At 40.5% G+C, this 15,876-nt stretch overlaps 1 protein-coding gene across 2 annotated transcripts; it reads left to right on the top strand.

The window, feature by feature from the left end:
• The first annotated feature begins 5,477 nt into the window (after window positions 1-5,477).
• syf2 (SYF2 pre-mRNA-splicing factor) lies at window positions 5,478-14,363 on the top strand. 2 transcript variants are annotated; one of them, XM_063498063.1, is made up of 7 exons: window positions 5,478-5,541; window positions 5,839-5,940; window positions 7,148-7,273; window positions 7,687-7,804; window positions 9,811-9,901; window positions 11,628-11,726; window positions 14,010-14,363. In XM_063498063.1, the coding sequence occupies exons 1-7, from the start codon at window positions 5,524-5,526 to the stop codon at window positions 14,173-14,175; spliced, it is 720 nt and encodes a 239-aa protein (XP_063354133.1). In that variant the 5' UTR covers window positions 5,478-5,523; the 3' UTR covers window positions 14,176-14,363. The 2 variants fall into 2 exon arrangements, with proteins under 2 accessions (XP_063354133.1, XP_063354134.1); XM_063498064.1 differs by having other exon boundaries at window positions 5,490-5,541; window positions 5,842-5,940.
• The last annotated feature ends 1,513 nt before the right edge of the window (window positions 14,364-15,876 follow it).

The following is a 15,876-nucleotide window of genomic DNA, read 5'->3' as shown; positions in this document are numbered from 1 at the left end:
TATGAGTATCCACTATTGTAACAGAATAAATGACAGAGCATAAGAAAAAAACCCATAACATTTTACTTTCAGCCATAAAACAAAGCTTTGCATTTTAAAAGCCTTTTTTACCCAGGCATGTTGTAGATGTTGTTCTAGTTTTATATAACATGTACACTGACACTTGATCCTATATTTTTAAGGTACTTGGAACTACTTCCTCTAAGCAGCTTTGGTTTCCCAAACTATGTTTCTCTCTCTTGGGTAGTTTTGCTGTAGTTCAGCTGCTTCTAGTTATTGTTTATTTTCAGATCTGCCTGTTTTAAGTAGTTTCCCCAACACTGATTGGAGACATGTCAAAGAAAAGGGTTTAGAGAAGGATGGCGATGCATGTGTTGAACACACAGAGCAGCAATAAAGAACAAGAGCAGAAGTGTGGAAGGGGGAGGAGGACGGAGATGAAACAGGATGGGTTTTTGCCTGTCATGATTACACTGGCACCACTTGGATGAGATGGAAAACAAGACGCCATCTTGTGTTCCACTCATGTCTGCAGCAGCTTGGCTTCTGTTCCCTGTACATGCATACACACACACTGGCAGAGCACGGCAGGAGCTTGTGGTTCCAGTCCAGTGACAGCGGCCCGTAGTCAGGGTGGCGACGCTTCAGGAGCAGCTCCTCGTATTGGGGAACCATGTTTGTGTTGGCCCCGAATTAATAACTTTTCATTTAGTGCGGAAATGACAGGAATAGTAATTAAGGAAATGGAATGATTTTATTGGCCATGATGTTTATATTAAGTTCCAGATGTGAAGCAGCTGTCTGCTCAGCAAGACGCCCTGCCCCCCCACGTGCTATCTTGAGGAACTCTTATTAAAAGCACGATAACAGCACCAGTCAAATGGAGGAAAAACATATAGTATCTCATTCACAGTGGCTAAACTCACATCTCCTCTGATTAACGAGAAACTGTTATAAAGCACCGTGAGGCCAGCTCTGTATTTACAAAAGTGCAATTTATTTGCAGATATAATGTTACTCTATTTAAGACCTGATTTGCCTGACTGGAAAAGTTAATATTAAGGAGTGGCTGTTCAGCATTTTTGGGTGGCCTCTGCAGATGTGCGATTCATGTCGCACTACGGGATTGCGCAACTGGATTTCAAATTAAAGGCACAGTAAAGGGACAGTTTGTTCCAGGATCAAATATACATATTTTTCCTTTTTTTATTGTTTAGGGTTGATATCAGCTGTAAAGGTGTGTGCCTTCTGTGGAATACTTTGCATTTAAATGACACTTTAAAATGTCAAGGAGTTATGTTTTGTCATATTAGGCAACTTGAAACATAAATTTTTGTGGCAGATGCTGGCAGAGGATCATTGAACTACAACAGAAAAACTACTGTGTGACTTTAAAAGTGCAGTAGTTAAGGGTGATTATTTATATGAACTTGGCTAAATTCACTTCATATGGTTACGTTGAATGTTTCCGATTTTTTTAGAAAGCTAAGGGTGAATGTAATATTTATGTGCTTATAAGGTTTTGTTGCCTTCATTTGCCCAGTACGTATAATTAACTCAGTCTGAAAGTGCCTTAACCTCCTAAGACCCGAACTCTTCCACGGCATGCATTTTTAATTTCTCTTTGATATTTGGGCATATTGGGGCCCAATGAATGTAAAAACAAAGAATTACCAGATTATTTTTTTTTACCTTATTTTTGTTTTTATGAAAAATAAGAGCCACATATGAAGATATTCGTTCATAATTTCAATAGAACAGTAGCAGTATAATGTCCTCGTAAGTGGATATCAGGCCCTTGTAGAGCAAAATTAAGTATTTTGGTCTAAATAACCCAAAATGTGACGTCCACAAATGTGGACGCCAGGTCCTAGGAGGTTAAAGCTGGATTTCTTTCCAGTGGCCACCAGGGGGCAGCTTCTCTGATTTTATAGAAGTTTTATGTCGTGCAGGAGTCCCCAACTCCAGGCCTCGAGGGCCAGTGTCCTGCAGGTTTTAGATCTCACCCTGGGTCTACACACCTGAATAAGCTGATTAGTTGATTACCAGGCCTCTGGAGAACTGCAAGACATGTTGAGGAGGTCATTTAGCCATTTGAATCAGCTGTGTTGGATCACGGACACATCTAATAACTGCAGGACACCGGCCCTCGAGACCTGGAATTGGACACCCCTGATTTAGTGTTACATAAAAAGAGTGAAAATGTGAGCTGAGTTCAAGTCCAAGAGATGTTTTCCCACAGACTTCTATACACCCCGGTGGCTTTTTGCAACCTCAGCTATCACCTGGTGGCCATTGTTTAAGAAACATTACTTTGTTCGCTCTACTTTTTAGACCCGAAAGCTATAAATCTATCTTTACTCAGACTGTGGCTATCTTTTTACAGTTCAACTGAAATAGCGAAGCAATGATAATATATCTATGTTGCTAAGGTAATATAAAAGGTTGCTAAGAGTGGCCTGTTTTTTAGAAAGTCTGCTAGTACACAGTATTTATATAATGTGTGAGTTTTTGTTGATTCTTGTGACCCATGCACCGCAAATGAACTTCAGTCCAATAATTTAAATGATGTGCAGTCGCTGTTTGCTTTATGCTGCACACTGTTTTTGGATTACTGTTACCATGTATCTGGTTTAAACTTAGAGTAGTGCTCACTCTTATTGTAAGTACTCATGTTTCTGTTGTGCAAATCTTCTAATTATTACAGGTCTCTGATTCTCTTTAATCATTTATATAATTACATTATAATGGAGTGCATGTTACTGAGCTTTGGCTTTGTGCATGACATGAACATTAAACATTGAGGTTGAAGTTGCTGCTTCTTGCTAACAAGCTGTCTGCCCATTTCTTTCACTTCCCCGTGGACAGATAGCACAACACGACGGAGCTTCCAGGGAGTGAGCGAAGGGAAGTTTAGCTAACATATGAGAGTACTTGAGAACACTGAATCATGCGTGGATGACAAAGAGATTAACAGCTATTGGAGAAAAATAGCACACCCACAACTGACATATTGTAAACTCTCACGCTTGTCTGGATACTTAACAGTCATACACACCAGCCTTAAATTCCCCTTTCCTGTTGTTTTGCAACTGTTCTGCACGCTGCCATTTTGAGTCTGAATCAGATGCAGAGAAAATGCTGTTTTGTCCCATTCTTGTTTTTTACCCGTTGCTCTCTCTTACTCATTTGAGAGTCATTCATTAGGAAGATATTTTCTCCTTTGCATGACAGTAGTAGAGCCCTGCCCATTACTGCAGCCAATGATGTTTTGCTCTGTTGTGATGTGCTCCCATCTGGTTTCCAGTGAAAATGCATCACTCCATTAACATTGCCTGTGATCTAGAGGATGCTTTAATCTAAGAGTATAAACTCCACTTAATTACATCCTCCAAAAGAGCTCTATTAGTATAATGCAATCAAACAGGGAGCACATCCATTTTGGCAAATCAAACATGATCAAATGGGTCTTGAAAGTGTTTACTTTCATCTCCCGATCAGATCATAGGATCATATTTAGGCATCCCATGTTCCAAGGCCTTGATTGATACTTGTGTTTTTGTGGGTAAAAATAAAATGCATTGGTAATATATTTCTATGTGGCAAAAACAACCATAACAATTGAGTTTAGGAGAGTCTAAACAGACTCTCTGTGTGGTACACTGATGACTTTATGCTTGACCTTTCAAGCCTCTCGTTTTATAACCTCCAGCTATATTCATAATTGCTCTCTGTGTGTGTCATGCCAGTTTCCATTTGTGTAGCAGTATTTTTCAATGAATTTAAACTTCAAAAGTAAGTAAAATGCCCTGGTTTAAAATTATACACAAAGACTTTATTGTACAATAAATTGTGTCTACCAATTACTTTTGCCATGGTGCCACCATAAAAAGACCAAACATGCACACAACTGATGCAGTGTCACAATAAATAATCATGAGTTCTTGTAGTTACAGAACAGGTTTGTTAATGATTCATGTCTAATAACCTCATGAAACAATCTTACATTTGTAGGCAGGATAGCTGAATAGCATTCAGAGGATACGTAGATAACAAAAAACATCCTCAAACACAGGAAGAGATCAAAACTACATTTTAACAAAACATTCTTCAAATTACTTTAAATCTTTTATCATAAAATGAAATGAGATGTTTGCTATCACGACAATGTTTGAGAAAAGATCGAGCTTGAAATTTTGTTTCATACAATTAATATCAGTTTACGTTTAGATTATTTTTTACATATTTCTGTGACTGAGTGAAGAACAATTAATTTCATTAAATAAATCAAGTGTATGCAAAGAGGCTGTACTTACCAAGTTGACCTCTGTGGCATGCTGCATGATTGAGCCATTCATCTCTTATTGAAGGGCCATGTTGTTCAGTTTGTGGGCTTCGGCTTTTTAAGGTCTGACCACTAAAAACATCCACAAGCATCACTTTCTTCCAATGATCCAGGAGCAATTTGGTGACAGGCTGTGCACTTTCCAGAATGTTGCCACTCCATGTCACAAGGCGAAAGGGATGACTAAATGACTCAGAGATCATCGTATTAACATTTTGGATCCATTGATGGGAAACTCCCAAGATTTTAAGGTCCGATTTTAATGAGATTTTGAAACCATTGGATTTTAAAAGTGAAGTGATGAAGACTTGCAAAATCAAAGGCAACGATTCCACCTTTATCGGGCTTATTCATTAAGACAGCTTTCCTAATACTATGGTTTTTGTTTTTCCAAATAAATAAAAAACTGGTGTTGTATGCAACAGTCTGCAAAAACTCTCCTGCTTTTGCAATTAAAGCTCTCCCTAAAACAGATGGGTGTCTGTGGAGTCACAAACTAAAACTGTATTCAACTGATTTCATCAGAGGGTTGAACTTGTTTCTAAAGACATTCTAAGATATTTACTATATCATATAAAAAGAAGGGACCAGAAGTGGATCTATGAACTCACTCACACTAGGACAGCTGACTGCGAGCTCATAATATCTTCAACACATTTCAATTTGCTTTGCAGCTTTCAGTAGGGTCATGCTTTCAAACTAGCTGCACAACCTATAAATCACCTCTTTTTGATTTCAAAGAGACAGGAGTTGTACTTCCCAAAGTGTGACCTGCATGCTGGTTTCCATGACCGGTGCAAAAGTACTGAATTACTGTGAGCTAAATAATTAAACTGAGCTTCCACGGCACTTATCAGTGATATGGGTGTTCATGTTTTTCATCACCCAAATTGTATGAATCACTATAACTTTTTTTTTATTATATTTAGTGACTCGTCCATTAAAATTTAGTTGTAAGGTTGTTTATTTCAATAAAATAAGTTCATGATCTGAAAGTGGAGCTAAGATTATATCATATTTGATTTCTGCCGTTATATGAACTGATGTTATTCAGCAATTAATCGGTTATCTTTGCTTTATTTACGTTTTGTTGTTGTAATTGCGTTACTTTCTTCTTGTACGTAATATCCGGCGCTAGTGCTAAACTTCCTGTTTTCTTCCGCATCAATACCACAATAATGGCGTCTTGTAGCGAGGTTAGCGTTTTTTCCTTGTTATTGGTATTTTATTGAGGTTTATTTTTAATGGATAGTGGATACGGTGGATGGATGTAACTCCTTAGAGTGCGATGTGTCGTTTTGCTGACAGATGTTGTGTTTCTTCGTCGTGTTTGTTGGTTAAAATGTCGTGTTTTGTGTACGAGGCTAACGGGAATTTAGCGTCTTGGCTAATAAGCGTTAGCTTTCTGACTGCCAGTTGTTCTCAGGCGTCTCTTCTTCATTGAACAGTTTGAATTAAAACTTTTTACTTGTAATGCTAACTGTCTTTGTTAGCAGGAGTCTGCTGCAACTGCTGAAGAGGAGCCGACTGAAAGCGTCGCGTCCCAGAAGAGAGAAGCGAGACTGCGAAAATTTCGAGAGCTGCATTTCAAACGGGTGAGCTGTTTAACTTCAAAGCTTCAGTCAAATGTATCGTAAAATCACAGAAACCTCATGTTTAACCGCATGGTCAGCAAATTGGGGTCCCAAAGGCCGGAATCGATCCCTGTAGTGTGCAAACCAGTGGCATGTGAAAAACAAAGCTTGAATATGACCAGTATATCTCAAACATATCTCTCACGAATGATATCGAATCATCTTGAGCCCGAAAAAACATTCCTGTCACAAAGCAGAAGCTCACAAGCACAACAGCTCTATAAAGATTGGGCAAAAAAGGACTTGATTAATCATACAGGGTAGTGACAATAACACAGTCATAAAGATGTTTGCAAAGCAGGTAATTTCTTTATTTTATATAAAACTCACTAATACATCCTGCTCACTGCAGTCTATTTGTTAATATAAGCAAATATATCACAGATAGAGACATCAGCAATCACTTTTTGGTGTGGCACCGGCCCACTGGCAGTTGCAGTAAGGTCATTAACTAACCCAGTTTTTCAATGAAACGCACTGCTGCTCCTAGTGTCGTGATGGTGTGATTAATGTGGATAAAGTGAGATCTGTTGTTGAATATTTGTTTTTTAAAAGAAAATCTAAGGCTGTTCATTGGTTATTGTTTACAAGAGAAGAACTTTTTCTTCTAGTAAGGAAATAATGTTCTTAAACTTGGGCTGCTGGTATCAGTAGCAATTCTCTGTACCATGCAGCCATTATAACACCCCCCAGTGCACTTGGAGAGTAATCAGGGCATAAAGGCCGCATATATAGAATCACCTGCCAAGTCTAAATACTGCTTTGAAATTTTGCCACAAAATAAGCTTTAAAAAAAAAAAAATTTAAAAGCTTATTTGCTGAAAGTTTAGCTTCTAAAGGTGTGTTCACAGCAACTCAAGGTAGAGCTTTTTTGGGAAATTGTAGGACTTCACGACAAGTTCAAAACACACTGTTATTGAATAATTGTAGGTTTCCAACAGTAGATATGTTAATGTACTATAACAGAAGATGTCTCTGTAAACGTCTTCTAAAGATAAGTACTGTGTGTTACTCTTACTTTTCTGACCCATTTTGATTAAATTGGGCCAGGTGTGACCCATGAAATGAGGTATAGAGGTTTACAGGTGTATTGTATTTTTGTTTTTTCCCTTTTTTCTTTCATGCAGCTTTTCCTCAAACCTGTCATTTGTGTTATTTGTCACTGCAGAATGAAGCACGTAAGCTCAATCACCAGGAGGTCGTGGAGGAAGACAAGAGGTTGAAGCTGCCCTCAAACTGGGAGGCTAAGAAAGCCCGACTGGAGTGGGAGCTTGCTGAAGATGAAAAGAAAAAGGTATTTCAGTTTTTCAGTAGTCCTGGGTTGGTACACTGGATGTACTGATATACCGGTCCTAATTTCAGGCTAATTAAATACCACCATACCGAAGAACATGCAAAATCTCCACCAGGACTCTTAATAAAGTGATTTTTAGGTATCCACGACAGCTGTATTAACTGCATCCTTGTCAATCTCATATCATCACTAGTGCAGTTGCCCCAAAGTCTAAAGTGAATCACCTCCAGGCATTGTCAGAAAATTCTGTTTCTCTTCTATGTAGCACAACATAACGTGTTATCTCATTACCCAAAAATAATGTGGCAGTTTTATGCTGGATTTACTAGAATCAAAATATCTAAAAGTTTTGCGGTGGTGCAACTGAATTTTCCCAGTTCGAGCTGATTATTAAGTATCGCTTTCTGATTCAGGACTGTGCTGCTCGTGGGGAGGACTATAACAGAGTGAAACTGCTGGACATCACTGCTGACGATGCAGAGAGGTGGGAGAGGAAAAAGAAGAAAAAGAATCCTGACACAGGATTTGCAGGTCGGTTGTTCCACTAAAGACAGATGCAGATTATTTTCTAATGACTCTATTCTTCTATTTATTAATGGCAAAAAATGTGTTAGAAAGTGGAGTCGGAGAAGGATGAGTGACAGATGACTTTATCATCTACTTGTGCAGTCTAACATTTTATAGTGTGGTTATTAGACTAATTGGTTAAACATGCCACCATAATAGCAGTGGTTGCATAGCTGTAGAAACTAGCCACAACATGACCCTGCATGTGTATTAGTGTCATCGCTGGCACTTAAAAAAACAAAAAAACAAAGAGGAAATAGTGAACAGCGATTAAAAAATCTGTGGTCGATCCCATTAAAGATTCGCTCATATTCGCCTACACGGTAATGTTAAAGTGACAGTAAAATATTTGGCAGCAGGAAAAATGTAACAGGTCTGCCCAGATTTAACCAGCAGAGTGATCATAAACCATTGCACAGCACTCGCGGTGCATTTAATTTTCACGTCTTAGACTTAAAAAAGCTTTTACAGACAGTGAACTTCAGTGTGCTGGTAAAAGCTGAATGATTTTCTCCTGGAAATTTGAGTTAATGTATATAAGCAAATATCTATCGAACTATCAGCGAGTGATTCTTCATTATGTCCAAGACTAAGATATTTTTTTCCACTATTTACTTATTTAAATATGTCATATTTAGCAACAATGTTAGCTCCACCTCCTAATGGATGTAACATTTTTAGTCCCTTCTTTGCTCAGAGTTGCTATAAAAAATTCTCCTAAATCACTTATAAGCTGAAATTCCTCTTGTTGGTACTTTCTAGGCTAACGTAAGACCTCTCTGAGGTCTTTCTAAGGAGACTATTCTTGAACATACCCTTCTATTTACTTTTTGTCAGCATACACAGAAACTCTGCAGCTGACCTGTGTTCATTGGAAGAGCCAGATGCCTCAAATAACCCAGCTCTCGCTGTCAACAGCCTACCAAAAAAATGCCTTGTGAATCAAGTTTGAAACTCAGCCTAACAGCGCTGCCTTATTTAGCTTGAATCCTAAAAGAATTCTAATCTGATTGCATGATTCTCATCCTCTTTAACGTCCAGCATGATTGCTGAACAATGTTTAATACGGTGTAAAAATAGACCACGTCTAATGATTGTATTGGCTGTGGAATCCTTTTGCAGATGTTATAAGGTGATCAGATCAAACGGCTTTATTTTAGCCGTGGGCAACCCTCTTGTCACGCCAAAGAGCCTCTGTCCAATCGTTTACTAGATATTTACTTAACATAATTTACTCTTGAGAAAGTGGTGCACCGTGATTCTCGTCTTCTGTTTAGTTTCCAATTTCTTTATCACAAAAAATTTGAGTGACATAGATGAATGAAAGATGCTTTGAGCCTACATTACAGCAAAATGTAGGGAGCCAGCTTCTTATGGAAATGCTCGTTTTTGCTATTTGTACCATTCTTTCTGTCCATTTTGGTGCTGGTTGGATTTTTCTGACTGTTCGGTAGCCGTTACCTTTCATCACACCATCTGTACTTTTTCAGTGATGGCAAGGTTTAGTGTAGCTCCTATTGGAAGAGTTGGAATAGAAGATGAATGCCTTTGTGAACAGCTTTTATCTTTACCAGGATCTTTGTGACTAGGAGCAACCTTTAGCATCAGGAAGCTTTGTGAACACAGATCCTGGCCTTACCGTGTCAGACTGCTCCTGCTTTAATCTGCTGGAAAAAAACATTTGCTGTGTCTCCTAAATATGGCTGCCATGTGTGGCATCAAAACCTCCCCTGAATTAAAACCTCTGGGGAGAAAATAATCAGCAGAGGGGCTTCAACAAAAAAAAAAAAAAAAGGGGGGGGGGGGGGGGTGAGGAGGAGAGATGCCTCTCCAGCCCTCCTTAACAAGCCGCAGATTGTGATTGCTGAGCCTCGTGCCTGCTTGCTGTTTGTTCCACTAATTATAACTCTTTTTCCTTTTTTTTCCCCTTTCCTCCTCTCACACACAAACGCACACACGATGGACTACAGGTTATGCAGAGGCCCAGTTCCGGCAGTACCAGAGGCTTACCAAGCAGATCAGGCCAGACATGGGAAATTACGAGAAGCAAAAGGAGGAAAGGTGAGTTGGGCCTCCGTCAGACCTCAGGAACCCCAAGCAACCTGTATTCTCCAGCCAGGTGGTGAGTGGCTGCTGGCAGGGGAAATATGAACATATAGATATAGAGGCACACAGCACAGTACTGAAAGCTTCTTTAGTTTGTCTGGAAGGCACCAACTTGTTTGCAAACACTCAAAATCACAGAACTGGGGACATTTGCGTTCCTTTCTTCCGTCTGTTGCAGACGTAAGAGTCCCAGTACACCCTCCACTGGGTAGCATTCATCGTCGCTGCAGTATAGCGATAGTTGCTGTCGCTCGGACAATACCACCACATCAGTCTCCCACCAAAAATTGTGCAAACTGGCCGAAGCAACACCAAAATGGCAGCTGACATTGATGGGGTTTTTTTTGCACAGCACCATGTGACAGGGAGCAAACAGGCAATTGGAGCGACAAAAACGAGGCCCAGTGTTTTACAGTGGTTTACTACCTGCGCATCTTTGTAGTAAAACCCCCATTAAGGGCATCACTGCATCTTGGAGCCAAAACTAGAAGAAGAAGAATCCTTTAATTGTCCCAAATGGGGAAATTTGGGTATAACAGCAGCAAGAAAGACACATATACAAACAGTACACAAGACACAGAACAGAAACATAAACAATTTTTATATATTTACATGAAGGACAGTGGTTACCAAAAACAGAGTACTGTACTGTTATTAAATACAATAAAATTAAATGAAGTTAAGAGGCAAACCCTGGTTATAGTATGAATCGGTTGATAAAATAGTGCAAGTTACAGCACTGATGTAAACATCTGTGTTTGTTGGGAGCAGTTTTGATTGTACAGTCTGACAGCTGCAGGGAGGAAGGACCTGCGGAAACGCTCCTTCATGCATCGAGGATGCAGCAGTCTGTCACTGAAGGAGCTCTGCAGTTCAGCAACATTTACATGCATGGGGTGGGAGACTCTGTCCATCAGAGATGTTATTTTGGCCAGAGTCCTTCTGTCTCCCACCACCTGCACTGGGTCCAGGGTGCATCCCAGAACAGAGCTGGCCTTCTTAATGAGTTTATCCAATTATTATTAACTAATCCAATTATTATTAACTAACGTATGTTGCAAGTTAGATTTTGTACGTTGATTAAAATAAATATTACATTTAACTGACTAGTATTTCTGGAGTCTTTATTAATCCGGTTACACAGACCACTCAAAATATGAAGAAATGTCCTTGGGAGTTAGTTTTTATGAATTCCCACTAACAGTGTAATAAAAATGATGCATGAGGAGGTCTTTGCTGTGACCAGAACTGTGAAATTTCCAGTCAAGTAAAATGAATTGTGAAAATGAAGCTTGTTGATATTGATCTATAACCCCCCACCATCATGTGTGTGCAAAGAATTTTCTGTATATTAATTCGCATATCCCCGATTTGCCCTGGGTGATATGTTAACGTAGCTGCACACTCCAGAAATAATTTAAAGATTTTTTTTTTAATGTGGAGAATGCGCACTAAGGTCAGAGAGGAATTCACTGCCCTGGAGGTGTTTTCCGGCCTGTAAAAGCCGCCACATGTAGAACCATGAAGGATGCACCATCGCGACTGGCCCCAAAGCGACATCATCTTCCCTCATTAGGACGAGCATAATCACAATGATGGGATAGAAAAGTGGATTTAGGAATGTTAAAGTGCCGATTATCTGTGGTTATGCATTTCTAATTGTTTTGCTGGTGCTCCACAGCGGTGAGGACTTCCACCCCACGTCCAATAGCCTGATCTACGGCACCCATGTTCCCACAAAGGATGGCATTGACCGCATGGTGGAGGATGTTGAGAAACAGTAAGTCACACTTTTCACGAAAGCAGTGCCCTATCCACTTCTGACCATCACTAAATTTTATATCTACACCAGCCTGATTCACTGGGCAGACCGCTAAGATAAACCTCTGTACCCACTGATGCTCTGTGGTTACACAAAATCAAGCATTTGACGTAAAACAGAATTTTATCCACCCGTGGCAGTGTGGAAGAAAAGCGAAGCACTGATTTGGTTAAAGCTTGGTTATTATGATTGGTTTGCACCATCAAAGCTGCCCAAAATGTTTGTTTTGTCACGTGTCTCAGGATGACCGTGGGTTCGTGTCAGTTAAATCCCTGCTTCCTAGCGCTGGCACACCACAAACGCAGTGTGAAGATAAGCAAAGGCAATGGGAGGCAATCTCTGTGAGTGGAAGAATTCAACCCCGGACCATAAATTCTGGTCCAAACGAGGACAGGAGGCAGTTCATTATCTGCCAGGGATCATGCTTGGCAGAGTAGATCCATTTAAAGGCGTGTGGACATTGATTTCTTCACTTCTGGATCAATCCACTGTTATCCCAGTCAGGACTTTCTTCATTGTTCTAGTCTCATGTTTTACCTTCACGTTGTGTCCACCTTCTGACCAAGGTTTAAACTGAGTTTCCAAATACTGGGAAGTTCAACCTGCTAAACTGAACATAACCGTAACTAAGCTGGCAGGGCCACGTCTTGTTATGCCAAGAAGAGGAGGTGATTGGTTGTGCAATTTGACAACAAAGTTTGAGCAATAAGTTGGTTTTAATACGATCAAGTTGGTGACAAGCAGCGGGCTCATGCTAACTGCCTATGAAAGCTCCGTTGTGCTGCAGTCACACCGAGGAAAACAGTGGTTGGAGACCGGGGCACAATCAAGATACTGCAAAATAGTTGCTTCAGAAGACTGGGACCAGGTGTCGTGTTCAAAGCAACATTTATGGCAATAAGACAAAGTTTGTTTGTTTTCAGGTTGGCAATTACATGCAGTCTGTTTGTGATAATACAGAAATTGACTTTAAAAAATGTGAAATTTGTTGCTTGTCTTCAGACACAGAAAGTCACATCAAACTTCCAGAACCTCAGAGATTTGAAACAGAACTTCGAAAATGCCTCAAGAAATCGTGATGTAGTTTCAATCACTTGAGATCCATCAAAAACAAGTTGCACCCGCTGGTGAAATGACTGTGCAAACCTTTGCTTAGTCAGTCCAAGTCCAACTGCGATTGTTTGTAGATGGGTTGCCTCACACTGACAAGCATGCAACGTCTTCGGCCTCTGGGTGACCTGTTTCTTGCTGCGGCTGCTTGTAGTCAGTCTCCGAATGTGAAAAAAATCAGTGCGGTGACAACAAAACCACCACTGTTTCATAAGAGCAACAAAGTTGCCATCCTGTTGTTAATGTGACCGAGCCATTGCTTGTCTCATAAGTGACCGCTGGTTCTTGATATGATAATCATAACATCACATGTGGTGACATCCATGAGCTATGATGCTTTTATGTATTTCAAATGTTCAAATATAACGTTGTTTTTTTGGGGGGGGTTGCAATCAGTGACTGGATGTCTCCTCCCTCGAAATTCTCCGGCAGACCTGCAGAGCCTTGCAGATGCTTTCAGTTCAGAACTTTCAGACAGAACTGTGTTGAATAAAGTTCGGAGATCTCGCAGATTAAATGAGTGTTGGCCGGTCTGTAAGTGACCGACTCCGTCACGTGATGGTGGAACCGGGTCATAGTCGGGGCACTGTCAAACCTGAACAGCCTGTGTGCACGGCTAAATGTCAGACAGATGGTGTGATGCTTTTGCAAAGCTTTATGATAACCACACTGGAGGCTACTTTAAGGTGGCGAGACAAAGAGGTCTAACAGTACCTTCTGCCTCGCTCACTTTTAATGTCACTCAGCTGAAGGTTTTCTCTTTCCTCCAGAAATCTTTGACCTTTTTGTTACCCCGGTCTTCCCCCGAGCTCTTCTATATTTAAGACAGTCGAAGGACTGTGTTGGAGATGCAACTGCAGGGCATTAGACAAGGATTCGGTTGCCAGGGTATGACGCACAACAATGCTTTGAAGACACGGTGGATGAGGAGTAGGAGCTCACAAATTGACAGTATTTTCCTCCGAGTACGTGCGCTAGGTTTTCCATCGCCACTCGGCTTGCCAAATTTAAAAATGCATGCTTCCAAATTATTGCCTGCAGCCAGTTATTGTTATTGGATCTGCCACAGTTGGAGGCCACGCCGGTTTATGAAAATGTCTCTAAGCTGCTTTTATTTTTGCTTTGTGTCAGGATTGAGAAGCGGTCCAAGTACAGCCGACGCAGGGCCTACAACGACGACGCCGACATCGACTACATCAACGAGAGGAACGCCAAGTTCAACAAGAAGGCGGAGCGTTTCTATGGCAAATACACAGCAGAGATCAAGCAAAACCTGGAGAGGGGCACAGCGGTGTAGAGCGTCAGGTCACTTTAGAGCTTCGCTTTTTATTTTTTCCTTCTTGCTAAAAGTCTCTGTATTTATGAGCGAAAACGCAGCGTTGCCAGGTTTTTGAGCTGACATATGTAATATTTCTTGTTTTCCTTGTACAGTATGAAAAGTCTGTCTCTGAACTCTTATTTTTTAATAAACCACTTCCAATTATCTCATTATCTTGCACACTTGTTGTGCTTTTTTTTTGTTCCTGTGGCTGCTTCTGTGTGTGGTCTCATGACGAGAGAGATTTTGAGCGTGAGAATGAACCGTTAACTCACCATTGAATCTCCTTGGGGGCATGTTTAGCACAGAATGTCAGCCAACAGGGTTTCAGCGTAGGTGCACGAAGAGAACGGGACGCGGAGCAACAGTTGGGTAATTCAATTTATCCGTTTTATCAACTGCATCTTGCCACCAACTTCCCCAGAGCAGATATGTGAACACAAAGCCTTGTGACTGCAGAGCAGACATGCAAACAGTTTCCCATGCCTGAATGTAGGGTCACTGCGCCCTCTGCTGGATAAGCAGCGACAGGACAGAGTCAGAAGGGTTGAATGAAAATGAAATGTGTCCTTATTTGAATTTTATTTTAATTGGATGAGTCAGATCCTTAGAGTAAATTTATGAGATCTTCTTAAACACGATGCATGTTTATGTTTTGCTGATGAGAAGCAAGGGAAGTCTTCAGATTTTCCTTTTGATATCTGACTCTGATCTGGAGCTGTTAGTGTTCAGGTTTATGAAGTCTTATCTGATTAGCCTAAGGACACTGGCTGTAGAAACGTTGCATAAATTCACAGTTGTGTCTGACACTTTTGATTCATTCACAGCCAACCGACAGTTGGTGTTCCCTATAAAGCAATACTGATTTAAAGCTAAGGCACAACTGATGCCAGTGTCTGCTCATAAAGGTGGGGGGAATCATTGAGTCACACAGGAATGTCAGGATAAACCTGTCTTCTCACCTTTTCCTGTTAAAACGAGCTCAAAGCTTGCTTTGTGTGTCAGTACTTTCTCCCTGCTGTGCCTTTGCTTTGTTATGCGTTTGATGGGAGATACTGCACACAGAGTCATTAATCACAATTACAAGTCAGCTTACAGCCAGAGACGTTCAGTCTGGCAGTAAGGCGCTCAAAGCTGTGATTCCACCTTTGAATATCTGAGTATCAGCTCAGATTTACCAGTATCGCACTGCTATTTCTAAAGTTTGCCAAGAAGCTGTCGACTTTGTGTACAAGGTTCATGTGTTTATGGTTGATGATCATCTGATTCAGTTTAAATGATAGACAATACCGTGCAAAGCTCCTAAGACATCCAGTTTCTTTATATTTTGCCTGGAAAATATTAAATACATGCAGCAATTTATTGAAACATGTGCAAACATACTTGGAAATACATTAGGCACATCCTGAACTGTTGAGATTCTCCAATCCCACTATTTAAAATGTAGCTCCAAAAACCAAGGACATCCCTTTAAGAAAGTTGGTGAACTAGCGCTGAACTTTTTGCATTCACAAAGTTGGCTGTCCATGGTGCCTACCCCGCAGGGTGATAATTCCCCATCACCCTTTGCTGTGTAAAAGAAAAACTACACTACAAAAATGTCTCACCCATTTGAAGCCAAATCTAGTCAAGTCAGGCCCAGTCAAGTAGATGTACAGCATAATAACTAGAGGTGTTAAC

Source organism: Pelmatolapia mariae, linkage group LG16_19 (genome assembly GCF_036321145.2).
Source record: "Pelmatolapia mariae isolate MD_Pm_ZW linkage group LG16_19, Pm_UMD_F_2, whole genome shotgun sequence".
NCBI classification, from domain to species: domain Eukaryota; kingdom Metazoa; phylum Chordata; class Actinopteri; order Cichliformes; family Cichlidae; genus Pelmatolapia; species Pelmatolapia mariae.
Note: the sequence above shows the minus strand (reverse complement) of the source record. Positions and strands in the feature narration are given on the sequence as shown.